Here is a 23,506-nt window from a genome sequence, read left to right on the forward strand (position 1 = left end):
CATCAAAAATGAGTTTATTAAAACAAAAAAAAATGCCCTGATGCTTTTAATGCAGGGAAGGGGTATTCTTTTCTCTTGTTGTTATTGGGGTGCAAATAAATATATTGGGGGTGCAAAGAGATGGGCAGTATTAAGACAAAAATAGGAAGTGATTGGTAGGCTGAGAGAAAATGGTGATCATGTCTGACAGCATTACGCTCTACGCATTCAGCATTGCACCAGCAGTTCTTGTGAACTGATGGTGCAACGCCGCCCCCTGCAGATTGGCCGCTAGCAGGGGTATCAATCAACCCGATCGGGTTTATTTCTGGCGATCACTGTCCGCCTCCTCAGAGCAGGCAGACAAGTTATGGAGCAGCGGTCTATAGACCGCTGCTCCATAACTTGTGTTTCTGGCGAGCCTGAAGGCTTGCCAGAAACACAGGGCTTCAAGCTCCAAAGTCTCATTAAAAAGATCATACAATTAAAAAAAATGTGGCTTACACAAAGGCAAGAGGTAAAACATTATATACACACACACACACACATACACACACAAGGACAACAAAAGCAAGAAGAAGACTCTGCCCAGTCTGGGTTTTTGTAATACATCAGGTGGCTACCACACCGGCACTACAGTTCCTTAGAGAAGTTTCTCAAGTACAATAATCTTATCCATATTAGACAGAGTTCAGTTGTGGATCGTACATTTTCAAAAGAATGAATGAATAAATAAATAAATGTCTTTGAGGGGTTTGTGTCCCATTAGTCTGTCATGACAACAGAAGGAATAAATACTGTGAGTAATGGAGGTAGAGTAAGGGTTTGATCAAGGAGGCAATACTGAATGGAGAGGATTGTGTATTATGAACAAGTCTCAAGACAGAGGTGGTAGATCAGTTAAGTGGTAATGAAGAATGAAATCCAACCCTGCAGGGTCCACCTCTTCTATGAACGGAAGAAGAGGGCATTCCTAAGTTCTCTGAACTTCATAGCTCTGAATGTGGCCGTGGAGTGTCAAAATCCAGCCCCTGATAAAGGTCTCGTCATGTGCCCTAAAAATACAAAGGCATTTAGTCAGCGTGCCATATGTGTGGAAGGGAAGAGTCCTGATCATGTGGAGATCTCATTTATCTTCATTGTATTTGTATTTTCTTCTTATCCATCCTATAGCCACATCTATGACCGTGCATCTTTAGCCAGATTTGTATTTTATAGGTATACACCTTCATCCCACCACTAAATATATTCGTCTGCCTATTCTCTACCCAAAAACGTAAGGAGAAGAGAAATATACACATTAAATCCCAAGGTGGCAAAAGCAGGCACAAAACAAATGCCACACATGACAAGGGTTCACAAATAGAAACAAGCTCAAATAGCTACCAAATGCAAAAGCCCAACTAACGTTTGCACACAAGAAATGCAGAACATAAGCACAGAGCAGTAAAGGTTTTTATATCATACTTGCCAACTGTGCCAAGCTTCCAGGACATTGTCTTGAGAGCCTACCGCTCTTTTTAAACATCTGCCATGAGGTTTTGGCTTAGCAAGGTTGCCTGACAGATTTAGGCATGAGGTCTTTGTTTAGTCTTATGAACATATTTGTTTGCATATTATGGCATTAGACTCTCCAGCACTTTACATTGTAATCATCTAATTTGGAGAACAGGCACTTCCAGTAGCAGTTTACATTGGGTATTTTGAGGCAGATCTATAGGAAGCCCTGTGGGTGTTGTCAATACTCCTGTAACCTGCTTACTTGATGGCTCTGCTGCAAAGTGCCCCTAGATTTTTTTTATTTTTTTGTTTAAATTATGGCTAAAATGTTTTAATGTCCTTGAATAAATGTTTGAAACCAACTTCAGAGTTATACAGTAGATTTAATCATAAATTTGTTTTACGCTTACCTGATAAGCACATTTCTTTGATGATGGAGAGAGTCCACAAATTATCACATATGGGATAGGTTTCCTGTCCACCAGGGGGAGGCAAAACACCCCTACATTGCAAAGCTTTACACCACCCCATCTTCACGCATTTCCCTGACCTCATTTATGCAAATGGCAAAGTAGAGTAGGAAAACCGGAAAGGACAAACACAGGGCAATTAGGTGCAAAACAGGATCTGCTGCTAACTTAAGGTAATAAATGGGTGCATGGAAATTCTTTTCCACTATCGTACATTTCTTTATTTTATCAGGTAAACATACATCTTGTTTTCTTTCAAATGATGGTGACAGTCTACAAATCACCACATGAGAAATCTATTGACCTCCAGAATAGGACATGACTAAGAATTTAAGTTGGTGATAAGATTAAGCAGGCATAATGGCCCACAGTACATTCCTTCTAAAGGCCACCTCAGCAGAAGCAAAATCATCAAAACTTAGCAAAAGTATGCAGAGGACTAGGAAGCCGCTTTACAAATCTGGTCAAGAGAAGCCTCATTCTGAATGGCCCAAGAAGTAGCCACTGCTCTAGCTGAATGAATAGTAATATACTCAGGAGTGGGTTTAACAGACATCTCTCTAATTAAAGACTTAAAGGACCAGTAAATACAGTACATTTGCATAATAAACTATTACATGATAACAAGACAATGCAATAGCACTTAGAAAAAAAATCTACTACTGATTTAAAGTTCAGACTGACAAATTTAAAAGTTAAGTTTATTTCCACTCAGTAGTATCATGTGACAGCCATTAGCCAATCACAAATGCATATACGTATATTCTATGAATTTTTGCACATGCTCAGTAGGAGCTGGTGACTCAAAACGTGTAAATATAAAAAAAAAGACTGCACACTTTGTTAATTGAAGTAAACTGGAAAGTTGTTTAAAATTGCTAATCTGAGTCATAAAAGTTTAATTTTGACTTGAGTGTCCCTTTAAGCTGGGTTTCTAAAGTAGTAGCTTTGTGGCTCTTGCAGGGTCCAGAAAAAAGAAAGTCTAAAAAACACTTTGACCCTTCAGAAAGTTGGCCAATAAGACCTCCAAATCCTCCTGAAGAAACTCCAGAAAATCCTAGGAATTCTAAAGGATTTTCAACAAAAAAATTCTAGCAGCATAACAAACTAGATAAGTCTTCCAGATCATATGATACATGTCTGGTATTGGGACTCCTCACTTGGATCAAGGCCTCAACAAATCTAGTCAGAGAAGCCTATCAACCAAAATCATGTGTTCAATCAACATGCCGTCAAAGTCAAGGTACGAAGATCTTGATTGGGGGGGGGGGGGGGAAGGACTCTGGGAGACAGAAGCCATCAGGCATCCGAACTAGGTCTGCACAACATGTTTTAGAAGTCCAAACCAGAGCAATCAGAATCACTGGTGCCCTTTTTAGTTATCACTCTGGTAAGAAAAACAAAAAGGAAAACATAGCTTCAATAACTAAGGGACCACTAGGGCATCCACCATAATTGCCCGAGTTTCCCCACAATATGGTACCATAATAGAAAAGCTTGTGATTCAAATGACAGGCCATCAGATTTATCTCTGGCCTTCCCGGGCACCTCACTGATCATTTCCCTGGATGGAGACTCTGGAAACATAGAAAGTCTGGCTGAGAGGTCCATGCCCACCTTTCATAACTAGGGCTTTTATAGGAAATGCATTTGATGCGTCATTTGTATTAAGGCATGCTGTGTCTAAGTAGGTTTAGGAGTCTAAATTGTAGTAATTATTATATATCCTCTGTTTGTTTATTGAACTTTTGCATTTGATTTTGTGAGTGAACCACTGCTATAATCTTGCAGTTAGGTTTGATACTTGACTGCTGATTTAGGACGTCTGAATAATTTTGATTTGTCTCTAGACAGGTTAGTATTTGGTTGAACTCAGTTTTATATTTGTTGTTAAACAAAGTAATAACACATATGTATGTTAATGAAGATGCAGTATAACATACTTTTTATTCTAGATGTGGCATTCTAATACTCTGCACTTCGGTCGCCCACTTCAAACTGATAGCTCACAAAAAATATGCGTTTTGAGATATTCTCCAACCAGTGCTCTAGCCATATGGCATTTATTTTTGTAGCTAGATCACCAATTGGAGAATAGGTCAAACCGTTAGCTCACAAAAAATATGAGTTTTGAAGTGGGCAACCAGAGCAGGGTATTAGAATGCCACAGCTAGATTGAAAAGGTACAGAGTTTCATTAGAAGTGGTTAATTAAAGGTTTAGGACCGGATTTTAAAACAAGTCATGTTTACCATCACTTTAATTTCCATACCTGAATATCTTGGTATTAAGTCTCCCTTACCTGAATTACCTATGGCCTATATTGGCATTTTGCCGCCCTTGCTTGGATATCTTGGCATACTGTTACCTCTCAGTTGAATCCCTCATTTGGTTCTTTTAGGCATTATGTACCCTCTACCTGATTTCTTATTTTGGCATTATTTATCCCCTGAATTGGATTTCCAATCTAATACAATGCTTCCCTGTTTGGTTATTTTTTAAATTTTATTATTATGAGCATTAACCCTTTGATGACTAGGCTACTTTGTCTCCATCAGAACAATGTTCCAAAGAAAACAAATTGAAATCCCATGATTGTGCATTCAATCGCGTTATTTCAAGGATGGGATCGGGTCAGGGGGGGCGTCCCTATGACGCTAGGAACGCCCTCCAGACAGCAATCCCATTCTGGAAGTGCTGTTAGCTTCAGTACAGCCAAACAGCTAGGACGTTCTATGCCGTCCTAACAGCGCTAAAGCCCGGCGCACTTAGTACGGCATAGCACGTCTTAACGTTGGCAAAAGGAACATAAAACCCAACATTTTTCATTTTATGATTTAGATAGAGCATACAATTTTAAACAACTTTCTAATTTACTTCTATTATCAAATTCTTAGTTTTCTTCTTCTCCTTTGTTGGTAAGGTAAATTCAGGAGCGTGCACGTGTCTTCGGAACTATAGGGCAATAGTTTTTAAACAATGTTATACATTAGCAAGAGCACTAGATGGCAGCACTAACTCCGGTTATGTAATGCTCCAGACGTGTGCACACTACCTACCTAGATATCTCTTCAACAAAGAACATGAGAACTAAGCTACATTTGATAATACAAGCAAATTGGAAACATTTTTTTAAAATAGTTTTCTTGATCTGATTCATAAAAGAAAAATTTTGGGTTTCATGTCCCGTTAATTTGCTTATGTGATTTGACCTTGGGTTATTTATTGATACACATTTTCTTTCTTTCTATTTCATTTTATTTTGCATTTGTTTATCTGGACTGTAGAACTTTGTACCCCTTATGTTATTAGTAATTCGGATTAAAGGGACAAATAGAGCCTACAATGTTAAACAAAATTCCAATTTACTTCCATTATCAAAATTTGATTAATTCCTTTGGTGTCCTTTTTTGAAAAAGCAGCAATACATAATTAGGCTCTAGCTGAACACATTGGGTGAACCAATAACAAGAGGCATATCTGTGCAGCCACCAAACAGCAACTAGTGCATTGCTGCTCATGCCTACTTAGGTATGCTTTTTAACAAAGGATATCAAGAAAAAGAAGCAAATTAGATAATAGAAGCAAATTCGATCATTTAAGTAAATTAGAACATGTGGTTTTATTTTTGTTTGTTTGTTTTTTAAAATAACTTTCCATCTGAATCATGACAAACATTTAGGGGTTTCATGTCCAATTAAGCTTTTTCTTGCAGATGACTTGTTATAGAAGTTGCCTATCTTATGAGTTTTACACATCATGTATTTGATTACCTATTAATGTAATGTATTGCTAATTTAACATATTACAATTATTTATTAGTATAGTTTGCTATTCCAGTTACTTGAGTATTTCATCTGGATTATTTGACCAACTTATTAAAGTATATACAGAGAGTCAGTCTCTCAGTGTGTCTCTACACATATACACAGTATATATACACACACACTACCCAGCTAAATCACATCTCCACAGGCACCAGTCAGAGTCGTTATGATCTTCATTCCATTCACACAGAAAAAGAGTTGCCTTAGATGAAACCTGGAACTGCATCTGCGTTGGAAACCATCAACTCTTCTACCTCCATACAATAGGTCATATTCGACAAGGGAATGTGCTGAAGCCTGGTGCAAGCTGACTGAAGGGTTTGTCTGCACTCTTCAGTCCGTGTACAAAATGCTTTCTGTTACAAATGTCCGTAAGGAAAGTTTGAGTGTTTGGAACCATAGAGCATTTTGACACATTTATGCACCATCTGTGTCTGAGAAGCAGGTAGTCAAGCTTCCATGAGCTTGACTACCTTCTTAAAGTAGGGAGTCTGCACCAGAGTATTGCCCATATAGGGAGCCACCATCATTAAGTTCCCCAATATATTGCTGAATTCTCCAGAGGCAATGGCAAAGCCAAAAGGAAGAGCTACAAATGCCTGTCTAGAATGGTGAACCTTAGGAATTTCACATGATCCTTGTGAATCAGTATGTGCAGATTGCATCCTTCAGGAATGTGGTTGACAAACTGACCTTCCTGCACTAGAAGGAGAATAGTGCATATAAAATCGACATTTGGAAGGATGGCAGGAATTCGTTAGGGACTAGAACCACAACCAGGTTTAAGTAAAAACACTGGCTGTTCGTCCAAGGAAAAAGAAAAAAAAAAAAATCACCCCTTTTCATTCAAGATCAGCCACATAGGACATTCATTTCTGAGCCTTGTCAGGGTTGTGAGACACACAAGACAGAATAATAATTCTCTCTTGCAGAAGTCTGTAACGAAAACAGATTCTTTATATGTTAGATACTAGTTCTAGGACCCAGGAGTCTGAAAAGGCGCATGCTGAAACCTACTGAAAAGTGTTGCAATAGCCCCTCAGGAAGAGAATCCTGACATGGGTATACAACCTTCATGCTGACTTGAAAGCTGGATTGAATTTTTCAGCCTGCTTGGTCTTACATTAGGATAAGCTTGGTCAAACTGCTCTGGACCCTTTACCTGCTTCGGGGGTTAGTTCTGGATACTGCTCCTGTTTCCAAGCTAAGATGGGGGACTGATAACTGGAGACCGATTCTGCTGGGGGGGGGGTCCAATGCATCCATATGTATGAATAACATCCACATGCATGTACAACACCCAGATATGCTTCCTAAAATGTCATTTTTTTTCTAATACATTTTGATACAGACATGTTGCTTTATGAGGTGCCTTCTAATGATTTGATTGCAGTGTAATGTCAGTACTGTAATCTCTTAACCCCTTAACGACCAACGACGTATGGGGTACGTCCTGCAAAAAAATGCAGTTAATGACCAAGGACGTACCCCATACGTCGTTGGTCTTTGAAAGCAGTGGAAGCGATCCTGATCACTTCCAACTGCTTTCATGTTATAGCAGTGATGCCTCGATATTGAGGCATCCTGCTATAACATTTTTTAGCCGTCCGATGCAGAGAGAGCCACCCTGTGGCTCTCTCTGCATCGGCCATTGATGGCCATGTTCGTTGGTGGGTGGGAGCTTACCAAGGGAGGCGGGTGGGCGGCCATCGGAGGGAAGGGGGGCGGGATCGATTGCGGGTGCGCGCGCGTGCACGGGAGCGGGGCGCGCGCGAGCGGGTGGGAACCCTACACTATGAAACAATGATGGTACTCGGTGGGAGTGAGGGTGGGCAGCTCAAAACTTTAGCAGCTCAAATGTTTAGCGATCTGGTAGGGGTTGGGGGGTTGGGGGTTGAGGGAGGGCAGCTACACTACAGAAAATAGTATTTTTTTAAAAAATAAATAAAAAAAAACATATTTCATTTCAAACTGGGCACTGGCAGACAGCTGCCAGTACCCAATATGGTGCAATAAGGCAGAGAGAGGGGGGTTAGAGAGCTGTTTGGGGGGGGATCAGGGAGGTTGGGGGCTAAGGGAGGATACTAAAGAACAGAATTATTATTTTTTTTTAAAAAAAAACCAAAAAAACTCTTATTTTAGTACTGGCAGACTTACTGCCAGTACTTAAGATGGCGGGGACAATTGTGGGGTGGGGGAGGGAAGAGAGCTGTTTGGGAGGGATCTGGGGGTGTGATGTGTCATGTGGGAGGTTGATACCTACACTAAAGCTAAAATTAACCCTGCAAGCTCCCTAATTAACCCCTTCACTGCTGGGCATTATAAACGTATGGTGCGCAGCGGCATTTAGCTGCCTTCTAATTACCAAAAAGCAAAGCCAAAGCCATATATGTCTGCTATTTCTGAACAAAGGGGATCCCAGAGAAGCTTTTACAACCATTTATGCCATAATTGCACAAGCTGTTTGTAAATAATTTTAGTGAGAAACCTAAAATTGGGAAAATTTTACGTTTTATTTTTATTTGTTCGCATTTGGCGGTGAAATGGTAGCATGAAATATACCAAAATGGGCCTAGATCAATACTTTGGGTTGTCTACCTCACTACACTAAAGCTAAAATTAAAACTACAAGCTCCCTACATGCTCCCTAATTAACCCCTTCACTGCCGGGCATAATACACGTGTGGTGCGCAGCGTCATTTAGCGGCCTTCTAAATACCAAAAGGCGATGCCAAAGCCATATATGTCTGCTATTTTTGAACAAAGGGGATCCCAGAGAAACATTTACAACCATGTATACCATAATTGCACAAGTTGTTTGTAAATAATTTCAATGAGAAACCTAAAGTTTGTGAAAACATTTGTGAAAAAGTGAACATTTTTTTTTATTTGATCGCATTTTGTAGTGAAATGGTGGCATGAAATATACCAAAATGGGCCTAGATCAATACTTTGGGATGTCTTCTAAAAAAATATATATACATGTCAAGGGATATTCAGGGATTCCAGACAGATATCAGTGTCCCAATGTAACTAGCGCTAATTTTGAAAAAAAGTGGTTTGGAAATAGCAAAGTGCTACTTGTATTTATTGCCCTATAACTTGCAAAAAAAGCAAAGAACATGTAAACATTGGGTATTTCTAAACTCAGGACAAAATTTAGAAACTATTTAGCATGGGTGTTTTTTAGTGGTTGTAGATGTGTAACAGATTTTGTGGGTCAAAGTTAGAAAAACTGCGTTTTTTTCCATTTTTTCCTCATATTTTATAAATTTTTTTACAGTAAATTATAAGATATGATGAAAATAATGGTATCTTTAGAAAGCCCATTTAATGGCGAGAAAAACGGTATATAATATGTGTGGGTACAGTAAATGAGTATGAGGAAAATTACAGCTAAACACAAACACCGCAGAAATGTAAAAATAGCCTTGGTCCCAAACGGACAGAAAATGGAAAAGTGCTGTGGTCATTAAGGGGTTAAAGATACAGCACCAGTTTTTCTCTTAAAAAGGGACACTGAACCCAATTTTTTTTTCTGTTGTGATTCAGATAGCGCATGACATTTTAAGCAACTTTCTAATTTACTCTTATTATCAAAATGTCTTCATTCTCTTGGTATCTTTATTTGAAATGCAAGAATGTAAGTTTAGATGCCGGCCATTTTTGGTGAATAACCTGGGTTGTTTTTGCCGATTGGTGGATAAATTCATCCACCAATAAAAAAGTGCTGTCCAGAGGTCTGAACCTAAAAAAAAAAAGCTTAGATGCCTTATTTTTCAAATAAAGATAGCAAGAGAACAAAGAAAAATTGATAATAGGAGTAAATTAGAAATTTGCTTAAAATTGCATGCTCTATGTGAATCAGTGTCCCTTTAATGCTTTAAAACGTGTGTCTACATTTGTGTGTAATAGCCTTAGGTCATGTGAATACTTTGTGCAGATGTTCAGGGAATAGCCTGTGGGGCTTGGAAGGCGAGTTTTCTACTTCCACCGCGGCAAGTTTCCAACCTTGCATCATGGCAGCCGCAGACTGCACTTCTTCGAATGGTCCTCCTACTGAATGCAAGCACAATACCAAGAAACATTGAGGAGCAGCACAATGTAGACCAGCAGATTGCATTTCATCTGGGAGGTCTGTGACATCTCCGTATTGGGAGATTTTTCACTTGCCAGCTGAGCTCTAGTTGACGCCTCTGTTCAAGAGGCACTTTTGAGAGGAAAAAAAATAAATGGGACTCAGATCAGTTAGAGAACCCCCAATTAAAAAAGGATGTAAAGACAATATTTCCATCAATATGTCATGTTTTTCATAGGAGTATTCTACTGGTCTTCTGTACTATAGTATTGTACAGAACATGGCAATGTTTAAAAGGGAAAAAAAAAACAAATGCAATCCCTACAATTTACTTTATAACCTAATAAAAATAACTTATTACAACATTTTTGCACAAAGGATCTGCTTGAGTAGTGTGAAACTCTTAGCGCATGTGCACAAGAACTTCACTGTTTACATCTTCTGTAGCTGAATAAAAAGAAAATACAACTGTAGCGAGAGACCATCCAATATGTATTTCAACCTACATTTTGCTGGTTAAACATGATAGAATTTAAAAAAAAGCGGTTTTCTTATTGTTACCATTATAATTATTCAGGTTATCATCATATACCAAAGCTATTGGCGTCACCCTCGTTTGTATCTAGGTTTGTTTGGTTGAAAGCTAGCAGGTGCGGCTGTAAGTTAGGAACCCAGGGAGGAAGAGACCTAGACTGATCATTATTTGACCAAATGATGTAACCAACTCTTCCAGTTTGCATATAACCGACCTGTGTGCATGCAAGGTAGTGCCAGACTTTCTATGGTTTAAGTTTATATGCATTAAGCTTTAAAATTCACCCAAAACTTATAAAAAGTAGAACTCTTGCAGTCGAGGAATTGCACAATTACAAGGTGCACGTACATATACATCTTTGCACACAAATTATTCTAAACAAATATATAAATATTTTTAGGTAGCAACAATAGCTTATTTAATGCAAAACTGGCAGACTATTTGCATACATTTAAAAGCATTGAACCTCTACAATTATGCACGGATAAGCATGGCTAGGAATACACAATACTAGCACATATACTGTACATAACATGCAAAAAGCCAACACAAATTTATTTTACACCGTTTTACTTTGAAATAAAGATAAAACAACTCTCCTATTCTGTAGCTGAACACCCATCCTGTAAATACTAGGATACGCCCACTAGTAAGCATATAAAGAACAATACCCATAGCAATTTCTCCCTAAGGATGTACTTACAGAACCGCACGTTGATTGGCCAGATCATAATGGAACTCAAGGACAAGGCAGCCAAAAGTGCTACGGCTCCAGTGACTATCACCATCACCCAGTGGTAGAATGGGGTGCAGGCTGGGCAACAGATCTGTGTGCTGGAAAAGTGGAATAGGTAATGGCTGGAGTGAAAGTGCATAATAAGTGGAATACAATGGTAAGACTATAATGCAGCACAATCTGGTCTATCATCATTAAACCAACAACAATTTTTTTTTCCTTACCCTATTAAGTTTCAATTCTTCCTTACACATACCATTAAAAATGTAACACTCAGTTGTTCTTCCAACATAAGAAACTCATCGCCTCCATCTCTGTATGTGTATCTATATAAGGTTTGAATGGGAACACCACCCAGCTGATTTTACTGACCACCTAGCTAAATATAATGCTAAACATTTAGCCTTTAGTTATTTTTTCAACCTTGTGCTGCACAAATGATCAATTGAAGTTAAATTATACAATCAACTTTTGCTTTGGATATTGCAAAGTATTACACTGCCACCCCCCTGCTACTTCATAATGCCGACTAGTGGCAACATTGTCTGTGGAGAACACTTCGGCCCAAACCTTCTTCAATGCAATCTGGGCTAGATAAGAAAAAACTCCAGTCACACTACTATGGCGATGTGCCCCAGTGTAATAATTTTATGAGTAAACACTACACAGGAACACTCCTTATTCACACTCACTCCTTCCTGAACAAGCCAGAAGACTACTTACTGACAAGGATGTAAAGACTGGATTGCCACAACTGCTAAGCCATTGGCTACTTTGTCTGTGAAGCTCATTGCGCCATAAACGAAGGCCCCACTTTGCTGTGAGAGATGGGAAAAAAACAATTTAAATAGTTTAAAATGAAATCTCATTATGCCTCTGTTAGAGTCTAACAAACCAAAACAACAAAATGTGAAGGTGGGTGTGTGATAATGGACAACTTTGTGGTAGGTTAAAAGAACCCCACCAGAGAAAGAATACACGTGTAGCACTCTAGAGCTTATTTAAAGATATAAAGCAATAGACTTGTTATAAGATAAATTTCATTTATTCCCGACAGTAGATCACAGGAATAGGGGAGAGGAAAATAGGGAGATAGTTAAAATATAACTTTTATTGTGGAAATTACTAAAAAAGTGGGAAACAAACACATTAAAAACACACCCCATATATATGTGTTGGCTCATGTAGTGAAGATACAAACATCTGTATCTATGTAGGTAATCTGGTTTATTCTGTATGTTATGGGTGGAATTGGAATAACAATAGGATTCTACATAGAAATTTTAAATAATAGCTTAGTTATTTAATAGTAATTACAGTTTAAGTTGCCATCAATATTAGAGCATACGTATAAGTATATTGTTGACTCACAGCACCAAAAGTTTCTGTTATTATTAATGGGTGTTCAGTTATGTTCACCCTGCTTTAATAATGTTTCTGAATTCTGTCCACTGAGTTATATATATTAGATTAAAGTTTCACAGAGTGTATACATATAAATATGTATAGATATGCATTATATCTAGGTTTCACAAAGTGTATATAGTTTTCAAAAATATACATATGTTGCCCTTTTAGTAATACTTAATAGGGAACATATCTAAGATTCACAAAGTATATGTAATTGTCAAAAAATATATATAGGTTTCCCTTTTAGTAGTACTTGATAAGGAACTTACTGAAATATATGTGACATATAGGTTGGTTTAATAGTTAGTACTACTAAATCATTATTGTTGAGTAGATGAAGATAGCAGTATTCCAACCATGCCACAATTATTCCACACTTTATTGATATTAGATTTTGAAGGCATATAATAAGATTGCCATTAAACTATAGTTAATACGTTGTAATGTGACTGTGTATTTTGAAATAATGGGACACTTGTTATAACTTGTCCTGAATACCAATAGTTCTTTTGAAAAAAAAATGTTGAAAATCATCAATATTATTTCAATAGTTAAACTATTTTCCACAATTTATTGCATATTGAACTATCAAAAACATATATTGAAGCTGCAATTCAGGCGGTAATAGAATCACTATGATGCATATCTGTTGTTTTTTATGTAATCTTTGTGCTCAAATTGCCGTTTGGATTGAATGGCAACACTATATCATTTGATTTAAGAACTGTATGCTTATTTAGTTAACTATAATCGAATAATGGCAACACTGTTGCAATCATGTGTCAATATCAACAATGTTGCAAATTTTGGGCTTGTAGGTTTATTTAAGCGTTTATAAAGCACACAATGAGACTACAGTTAAACCGCTGTTTCCTACAGTTTATCAGTAGTCAGTGTTACAGAACTATAACAGTAGTTGAATCGCCATAGGAAATCACAGTGAAATGAATGTGGTCTCTCTATGTATTTAGGCAGTAGAAACAAGTTGTGCTTCAATCATTCCCTTCGTTATACTAACGTTACGCTGCTTAGTTTAGCTGCCCAAACATTAAGTGTATAAATCAATTCACAACGTAACTGAGTGTTGAGCGGTAAAGCCAAATAATGCCCCAGTCATTTACTTCATTATACTTGTGCCACGCTATTCAGTTCAGCTGCCCTTTCAAAACATATGTTTGATTTATTACACAACGTAACTGAGAAATCAATTTTTAGTTATGTCGAGTTGATTCAGATATTCACTGTTAAGTAAATTATGTAATCAGTATAACTTTGTTCACTCAGTTACCACTTGATCAAATATTGTTCTGTCTCACTTGGTTACTTAGACTTTAAACAGATCCCCGTCTATTAAGTTACAGGCATCTAAATAAGCATATGTACCCTTATAGTTATTATTACTCTGTGAAGTTGTTACCCCAAATAAATAACTATGGCAGAATTGTAGTTTGTTATTACTCCTCTATATATTTCATATACCACCATTCATAACATTTTGTTAATAATAACCATTCATTATCTTTGAATAAAGTCACACAATCTATATTGCGGCTGAGTTAAAAAGGAGTTCCCATCAGCTCCTAACCGGTCCCTAACATGTTTCGCCGTCTAACACGGCTTCTTCAAAGGGTATCGCGAGTATAGCATTGATCATCACTATTTATAGCATCTCCTTGCGTAACCACGCCCCTTTTAATGTATGTCATCGGTAAACGTATACGATTGGAATTCTGGATGTTGTAGGCTAATATGATCATGCCTGATTGTCTTATGCTGACTATAGTTATGTTCAGTCTTGGTTGTTCACATTTTTATCGTTAATTATCTGTGTAAATATATATGACAAACGTTTATAGATCGTCCCTAAGCATATGTAATAATTGTATATATCTCATAGTTGTTTTTAGTTTTTTACAGCACTGTAGTAACAGCTTAAAAATATATACTATGAATAGTTGCATATTAGTAATGAAAACCTGAATAAGAATTTTATTGTTTATGGTGTATATTTGCAATGTAAGGGATATGGATATGTATTCTACAGAAAATAATGAATTTTAACTATGAATACATATTTATTATTTTTAGCTTTATGTATAAAAATGATGAAGTATAGTTATAGTCTGATGACATCTTTATCACCACCTCACGTGAATAAGTGATGACTAGTTAATATTATCCCAAGCTGTGTTAAAATATGTGGTTTGTTCGTATTGTGAATAGCAAAGTTGAAAAATGGAAAAAAATAATAAATATGAAATATTGTGAATATATTAATTAGTGTTACATGATGTGTATTATTATTGAAGTGAATAGTTTTTATCTTTAAAAAATAAAAATAAAATTATAAATTAATAAACTACAGTGATGTGTTTGTTGTTTCGAGATATGACATTTTAGAATTGTGTGACTAAATTTCATAATGTGAGTTTTTAATTAATATTAATTGTGGGGGGGGGGGGGTGGAAGTTTAGTGCATTTACTACATGCGTGCAATTTCTGTCCGAGGACTGGATTCTGATTTGCTTATCAGTTGAAGAAGAAGGCAGCTACGTAATAGTGGGGGGAGTTCGGCATCCATATTGACCGGCTATTAGAGTAGTTAGTGCCGCTGATTAGGACAGAAGCAAGGCGGCAAGGGAGGAGGGGTATAGTGTAGGCAGGCCTCCGTTTTTTTATTTACCATATCAAAACATGTTACAGTAAGTGTTGAATGTCCCTTTAAGATTGTGCCAATTGTCATTCAAAATTCCTAAGATTTCTCTTGAGTTCGGATTATAGGTTGTTATAAACCTTACTTGATTTTCAGATTTTTTCTGCTTGGTTTCAAGTAGTGTAGATCTAGGTGTGGTTCTTGCTCTGAACTCAGCTGATTTAATGGATCTTTTACTGTATAAGTCTCTCTTTCAGCTCTTTTGCTCTCAAGATGTAATTCTGCTCTGTGGAACAATTTCTTCTCATGCGTAAGAATTCTCCAATAGGTAAAGATTTAATTGTATTGGGGGCATGAGCACTTGAGCTTTGTAATAGGCTGTTAGTAGCCGTTTGTTTTCTGTGAACGTCTGTAGTTAGATCTCCATTATCATTTTTGGTTATTAAGAGATCTAAAAAGGATATTGATTTCAGGTCTGCCTCATAGGTTAATTTTATATTTACTTTGTTGTTATTCAATTGTTTTAGAAACAGATTTAGTTCTTCTTTTGATCCCTCCAACAGAAATAGCACGTCATCAATGTACCGCAACCATAATGGTATGTGTTGCAGGTATTTGTCATTGTGTGTGATAATGGTTTGCTTATATCCCAAAACTTTAAACACTTAAAGTAGCTTAAATAAGTGGACTTGCATAATCAAAAAACTGCATAATAAATAGAAAGTAGGTTTATCTGATGAGAGCGCCCTAATAAAGTCACAGAGGACTATGCGGTAGTACCGATACAACGCGATTAACCAATATGTTTTCTAAATCTGAAATAATGAAACTGTCTTTTTTACATGCTCATGTATAGCTATATTTTTTTTTTTTTTATGTAATTCGAAAAAGATATGGAGACCATTAGATGTAAGTTATTTGCCATCTTAAGAACCAATATGATTGGCTAATACAGAAATGGAATGCTTTTCTTTTTTATAAAAAGAAAGAATGCGATGTCAAATTAATAAAAATAGGTGATGAGAAAAGACAAATACTATTATTTGTGCACAATGTAAATGTTATGACCTTTAACCAACGTTACAAAAGCCCATTGATTGCCTATCCTAAATGTCATCTATGTAAGTAATACTATGATTGGTAGATAGTATATGAAGTTGTGTAAAGTAGTGGAATTACTGACGGTATTGTCTGACTGCTTCACATATTATATGGTCTGTTTAACAGTTTTGCTGCCAGAAAAAAATAAAAAAAAAACACAGTCTGTGTGAATATTCTTCTGAATGCAAAAACTGTTTCAGAGACTTCTAAATTCTACAGAAGATGCTCAAATCAGTAAGACACACCTTAAAACGTGTATTGTATCCCACACTGCCATCTAGAGAGAAATCTTCAAACTACACTTGTGATGTTACACCCCATGATTAGACCTCTCAATAGACACTGATTTAAAAAGACGACCATAATTTATTATAAAACAGTATCATTTCAGCAAATCATTTTGGGGGGGTTTCTATATTCATATAATATAATATCTGAAAAAAGACACTACCAATGCTTATAAATCCTTTATCTGGAAAATGCATGGTTAGGGTGAACAAACTTGAATATAGGGTATAAAGGCAAACTAGGTTGTTGTTTTTTTGTTGTTGTATTTTTTTTTAACTGATTATCTACATTTTTCCATATTACACTCTTTCAAAAAAAAAATAAAAAAAAATTTATATATATATATCTCTCAATATTTCTTGCCAAACCGGTTAAAGATTTTCTACGAAATAACTATGGTACAACTTAAAACAATGTAAATCAGGTAAACAATGCAAGAATTAAAATGCCAATATGGTACCAAGCTAAGGCTACTAAGCAATTTACAAGAATCTAACAGATTTGATTCCAGACAATTTCCTAGGGTCTTAATGAAGGTTCTATTTAGACTTTATTAAAAAGATAAATATTTAAGGCGCATTAGTTGAAAAAGGACATAGTGTTGGCTGCACTTTGGGATCCGTAGTTAAACACTGTAGACTCAACCACTTGAACTAAGATACTTTATGTGCAGGAAGAAGTTGATTTTGACACTTAAAGGGACAGTCATGTCCAAAAACAAACTTTCAGGATTTAAATAGGGCATGTAATTTTAAACTTCCCAATTTACTTTTTATCACCAATTTTGCTTTGTTCTCTCTGTATTTTTAGTTGAAAGCTAAACCTAGGAGGTTCATATGCTAATTTCTTAGACCTTCAAGACTGCCTCTAATGAATGAATGCATTTTGACCACTAGAGGGCATTAGGTCATGTGTTTCATATAGATAACATTAAGCTCATGCACGTGAAGTGACCTAGGAGCGCATTCGCTAAAATGCAAGTCTGTCAAAAGAAGCGAAATAAGGGGGCAGTCAGCAGAAGCTTAGATACAAGGTAATTACAGAGGTAATACATGTATTATTATAACTGTGTTGGTTATGCAAAACAGGGGAATGGGTAATAAAAGGGATTATCTTTCTTTTTTAAACAACATAAAAATCTGGTGTTGACTATCCCTTTAATACTTCTCAAAAAGTTGTGACATAAGGACTTTTGTAGGAGTCAAAGCAGTGTGTTATTTGTTCCTTATTGATGTTCATCATTGTACACTGAATATGTCAATAAAGATATTTGGGGGGGGGATAGAAAATGTAAATTTTCCCTTTATCAAATAAAGTAACATTTGATTATTGAATACATTTGAAAAATTATTTTCATAGATTTCAGTCCAATTTTAAATACATTTTTGGACATTTCTATTCAAGCAAATTAATTTACAATAAAATATAGATAGATATTTTTCCCAGGTATTTACAATGTATGCAGAAAATATAAGATAGTTGGCTTTTTTTGCAAGAAGTGTGCAGATTAATGTGTAACTGGATAGACAGACATGCCACTTGCTGAATAATTTTTTCATATTTTAGATATATACTACTTGCATAGTTCATGTTCTCTGCATATAAATCCTAGGTCTTGCAATTACATATTAATATTATTTTGCAAACCTGCTGGGCTATACAAAAAAAAAAAAAAAACATAATTTATGTAACAACTTACCTGATAAATTAATTTCTTTCATATTAGCAAGAGTCCATGAGCTAGTGACGTATGGGATATACATTCCTACCAGGAGGGGCAAAGTTTCCCAAACCTTAAAATGCCTATAAATACACCCCTCAGAACCACAGAAAGAGCAGAGATTTGGCCATTCAAGGAACTTGCGGACAAACCTTTATCTAAACCATCCTGAAGAAACTGTAAAATTCTCGGTATTCAAAAAGAATGCCAAGAAAAATGATGAGAAAGACACTAAGAAATATAAGTCTTCCAGACTCTATAATATATCTCTCTAGATACAGATTTACGAGCCTGTCACATAGTATCAATCACAGAGTCAGAGAAACCTCTTTGACCAAGAATCAAGCGTTCAAACTCCATACCTTAAAATTTAAGGATTTGAGATCCTGATGGAAGAAAGGACCTTGCGACAGAAAGTCTGGTCTTAACGGAAGAGTCCACAGCTGGCAAGAGGCCATCCGGACAAGATCCGCATACCAAAACCTGTGAGGCCATGCTGGAGCTACCAGCAGGACAAACGAGCATTCCTTTAGAATCTTGGAGAATACTCTTGGAAGAAGAACTAGAGGCGGAAAGATATAGGCAGGATGATACTTCCAAGGAAGTGATAATGCATCCACTGCCTCCGCCCGAGGATCCCGGGATCTGGACAGATACCAGGGAAGTTTCTTGTTTAGATGAGAAGCCATCAGATCTATTTCTGGGAGTTCCCACATTTGAACAATCTGAAGAAATACCTCTGGGTGAAGAGACCATTCGCCCGGATGCAACGTTTGGCGACTGAGATAATCCGCTTCCCAATTGTCTATACCTGGGATATGAACCGCAGAGATTAGACAGGAGCTGGATTCCGCCCAAACCAAAATTCGAGATACTTCTTTCATAGCCAGAGGACTGTGAGTCCCTCCTTGATGATTGATGTATGCCACAGTTGTGACATTGTCTATCTGAAAACAAATGAACAACTCTCTCTTCAGAAGAGGCCAAGACTGAAGAGCTCTGAAATTTGCACTGAGTTCCAAAATATTGATCGGTAATCTCACCTCCTGAGATTCCCAAACGCCTTGTGCCGTCAGAGACCCCCACACAGCTCCCCAACCTGTAAGACTTGCATCTGTTGAGATTATAGTCCAGGTCGGAAGAACAAAGAAGCCCCCTGAACTAAACGATGGTGATCTGTCCACCACGTCAGAGAGTGTCGTATAATCGGTTTAAAGATATTAATTGAGATATCTTTGTGTAATCCCTGCACCATTGGTTCAGCATACAGAGCTGAAGAGGTTGCATGTGAAAACGAGCAAAGGAGATCGCATCCGATGCGGCAGTCCTAAGACCTAAAATTTCCATGCATAAGGCTACCAAAGGGAATGATTGTGACTGAAGGTTTTGACAAGCTGATATCAATCTTAAACTTCTCTTGTCTGACAAGGACAGAGTCATAGACACTGAATCTATCTGGAAACCTAAAAAGGTTACCCTTGTCTGAGGAATCAATGAATTTTTTGGTAAATTTATCCTCCAACCATGATCTTGAAGAAACAACACAAGTCGATTCGTATGAGATTCTGCGAAAATGTGAAGACTGAGCAAGTACCAAGATATCGTCCAAATAAGGAAATACCAAAACCCTGTTCTCTGATTACAGACAGAAGGGCACCGAGAACCTTTGAAAAAATTCTTGGAGCTGATGCTAGGCCAAACGGTAGAGCCACAAAACTGGTAATGCTTGTCTAAAAAGAGAATCTCAGAAACTAAAAGTGATCTGGATGAATAGGAATATGCAGATATGCATCCTGTAAATCTATTGTAGACATATAATGCCCTTGCTAAACAAAAGGCAGGATAGTCCTACAGTTACCATCTTGAATGTTGGTATCCTTACATAACGATTCAATATTGATAGATCCGGAACTGGTCTGAAGGAATTGACCTTCTTTGGTACAATGAAGAGATAGAATAAAACCCCAGCCCCTGTTCCAGAACTGGAACTGGCATAATTACTCCAGCCAACTCTAGATCTGAAACACATTTCAGAAATGCTGAGCCTTTGCTGTGTTTACTGGGACACGGGAAAGAAAAAAATCTCTTTGCAGGAGGCCTTAACTTGAAGCCAATTCTGTACCTTTCTGAAACAATGTTCTGAAACCAGAGATTGTGAACGGAATTAATCCAAATTTCTTTGAAGAAAACGTAATCTGCCCCATACCAGCTGAGCTGGAATGAGGGCCGCACCTTCATGGGTACTTAGGAGCTGGCTTTAGGTTTCTATAAGGCTTGGCTATATTCCAAACTGGAAATGGTTTCCAAACTGATACCGCTCCTGAGGATGAAGGATCAGGCTTTTGTTCCTTGTTGTGAGGAAAGGAACGAAAACGATTATTAGACCTAAATTTATCTTAGATTTTTTATCCTTTGGTAAAAAAGTTCCCTTCCCTCCAGTAACAGTTGAGATAATAGAATCCAACTGAGAACCGAATAATTTATTACCCTGGAAAGAAAGGGAAAGCAAAGTTGACTTAGAAGACATATCAGCATTCCAAGTTTTAAGCCATAAAGCTTTTCTAGCTAAAATAGCTAGAGACATATACCTGACATCAACTCTAATGATATCAAAAGATGGTATCACAAATAAAATTATTAGCATGTTATAGAATAATAATAATGCTATAAAATTATGATCTGTTACTTGTTGCGCTAAAGCTTCTAACCAAAAAGTTGAAGCTGCAGCAACATCCGCTAAAAATATAGCAGGAGTAGAGACAGCCCCATTAACCTTAGGGATTTTGTCCCAAAAAACTCTAATCTGTCAGATGGCACAGGATATAATTGCTTAAAACGTTTTAGAAGGAGTAAATGAATTACCCAAATTATTCCATTCCCTGGAAATTACTTCAGAAATAGCATCAGGGAGAGAAAACACTTCTGGAATAACTACAGGAGATTTAAAAACCTTATTTAAACGTTTAGATTTAGTATCAAGAGGACCAGAATCCTCTATTTCTAATGCAATTAATACTACTTTAAGTAAAGAACGAATAAATTCCATCTTGAACAAATACAAAGATTTATCAGCATCAACCTCTGAGACAGAAACCTCTGAACCAGAAGAACCATTATCAGTATCAGAATGATGATGTTCATTTAAAAATTCATCTGAAAAAAGAGAAGTTTTAAAAGACTTTTATGTATACTAGAAGGAGAAATAACAGACATAGCCTTCTTAATGGATTTAAAAATAAAATCTCTTATGTTATCAGGAACACTCTGAAAATTAGATGTTGACGGAACAGCAACAGGTAATGTAACAGTACTAAAGGAAATTTTATCTGCATTAATAAGTTTGTCATGACATGCAATACAAACAACAGCTGGAGAAACAGATACCAAAAGTTTATAGCAGATACACTTAGCTTGGTAGCTCCAGCACCGGGCAGCGATTTTCCTGAAGTATCTTCTGACTCAGTTGCAACGTGGAACATCTTGCAATATGTAATAGAAAAAACAACATATAAAGCAAAATTGATCAAATTCCTTAAATGACAGTTTCAGGAATGGGAAAAAAATGCCAGTGAACAAGCTTCTAGCAACCAGAAGCAATAAATAATGAGACTTAAATAATGTGGAGACAAAAAACAGAATTTATGCTTACCTGATAAATTACTTTCTCCAACGGTGTGTCCGGTCCACGGCGTCATCCTTACTTGTGGGATATTCTCCTCCCCAACAGGAAATGGCAAAGAGCCCAGCAAAGCTGGTCATATGATCCCTCCTAGGCTCCGCCTACCAGTCATTCGACCGACGTACAGGAGGAAATATGCATAGGAGAAACCATATGATACCGTGGTGACTGTAGTTAGAGAAAATAATTCATCAGACCTGATTAAAAAAACCAGGGCGGGCCGTGGACCGGACACACCGTTGGAGAAAGTAATTTATCAGGTAAGCATAAATTCTGTTTTCTCCAACATAGGTGTGTCCGGTCCACGGCGTCATCCTTACTTGTGGGAACCAATACCAAAGCTTTAGGACACGGATGAAGGGAGGGAGCAAATCAGGTCACCTAAATGGAAGGCACCACGGCTTGCAAAACCTTTCTCCCAAAAATAGCCTCTGAAGAAGCAAAAGTATCAAATTTGTAAAATTTGGCAAAAGTGTGCAGTGAAGACCAAGTCGCTGCCTTACATATCTGGTCAACAGAAGCCTCGTTCTTGAAGGCCCATGTGGAAGCCACAGCCCTAGTGGAGTGAGCTGTGATTCTTTCAGGAGGCTGCCGTCCGGCAGTCTCATAAGCCAAACGGATAATGCTTTTAAGCCAAAAAGAAAGAGAGGTAGAAGTTGCTTTTTGACCTCTCCTTTTACCAGAATAAACAACAAACAAAGAAGAAGTTTGTCTGAAATCTTTAGTGGCCTCTAAATAGAATTTTAGAGCACGGACTACGTCCAAATTGTGTAACAAACGTTCCTTCTTTGAAACTGGATTCGGGCACAAAGAAGGTACAACTATCTCCTGGTTAATATTCTTGTTGGACACAACTTTCGGAAGAAAACCAGGCTTAGTACGCAAAACCACCTTATCTGCATGGAACACCAGATAGGGCGGAGAACACTGCAGAGCAGATAACTCAGAAACTCTTCTAGCAGAAGAAATTGCAACCAAAAACAAAACTTTCCAAGATAATAACTTAATATCTACGGAATGTAAGGGTTCAAACGGAACCCCTTGAAGAACTGAAAGAACTAGATTAAGACTCCAGGGAGGAGTCAAAGGTCTGTAAACAGGCTTGATTCTAACCAGAGCCTGAACAAACGCTTGAACGTCTGGCACAGCTGCCAGCCTTTTGTGAAGTAAAACAGATAACGCAGAAATCTGTCCCTTCAGAGAACTTGCAGATAATCCCTTCTCCAAACCCTCTTGTAGAAAGGATAAAATCCTAGGAATTTTTATCTTGTTCCATGGGAATCCTTTAGATTCACACCAACAGATATATTTTTTCCATATCTTATGGTAAATTTTTCTAGTCACAGGCTTTCTAGCCTGAATCAGAGTATCTATTACAGAATCTGAAAACCCACGCTTTGATAAAATCAAGCGTTCAATCTCCAAGCAGTCAGTTGGAGAGAAACCAGATTCGGATGTTCGAATGGACCTTGAACAAGAAGGTCCTGTCTCAAAGGTAGCTTCCATGGTGGAGCCGATGACATATTCACCA

The 23,506-nt window shown here is 37.2% G+C and overlaps 1 protein-coding gene across 1 annotated transcript in view; it reads right to left on the reverse strand.

Annotated features, from left to right (window-relative positions):
* The window catches only part of MFSD12 (major facilitator superfamily domain containing 12), a 170,238-nt gene that overhangs the window by 30,447 nt on the left and 116,285 nt on the right, over positions 1–23,506 (reverse strand). The window contains 2 exon segments of the mRNA XM_053703117.1: positions 11,092–11,222; positions 11,848–11,942. Coding sequence (XP_053559092.1) covers positions 11,092–11,222; positions 11,848–11,942 — 226 coding nt within the window.

The sequence above is a fragment of the Bombina bombina genome, chromosome 2, assembly GCF_027579735.1.
Source record: "Bombina bombina isolate aBomBom1 chromosome 2, aBomBom1.pri, whole genome shotgun sequence".
NCBI classification, from domain to species: domain Eukaryota; kingdom Metazoa; phylum Chordata; class Amphibia; order Anura; family Bombinatoridae; genus Bombina; species Bombina bombina.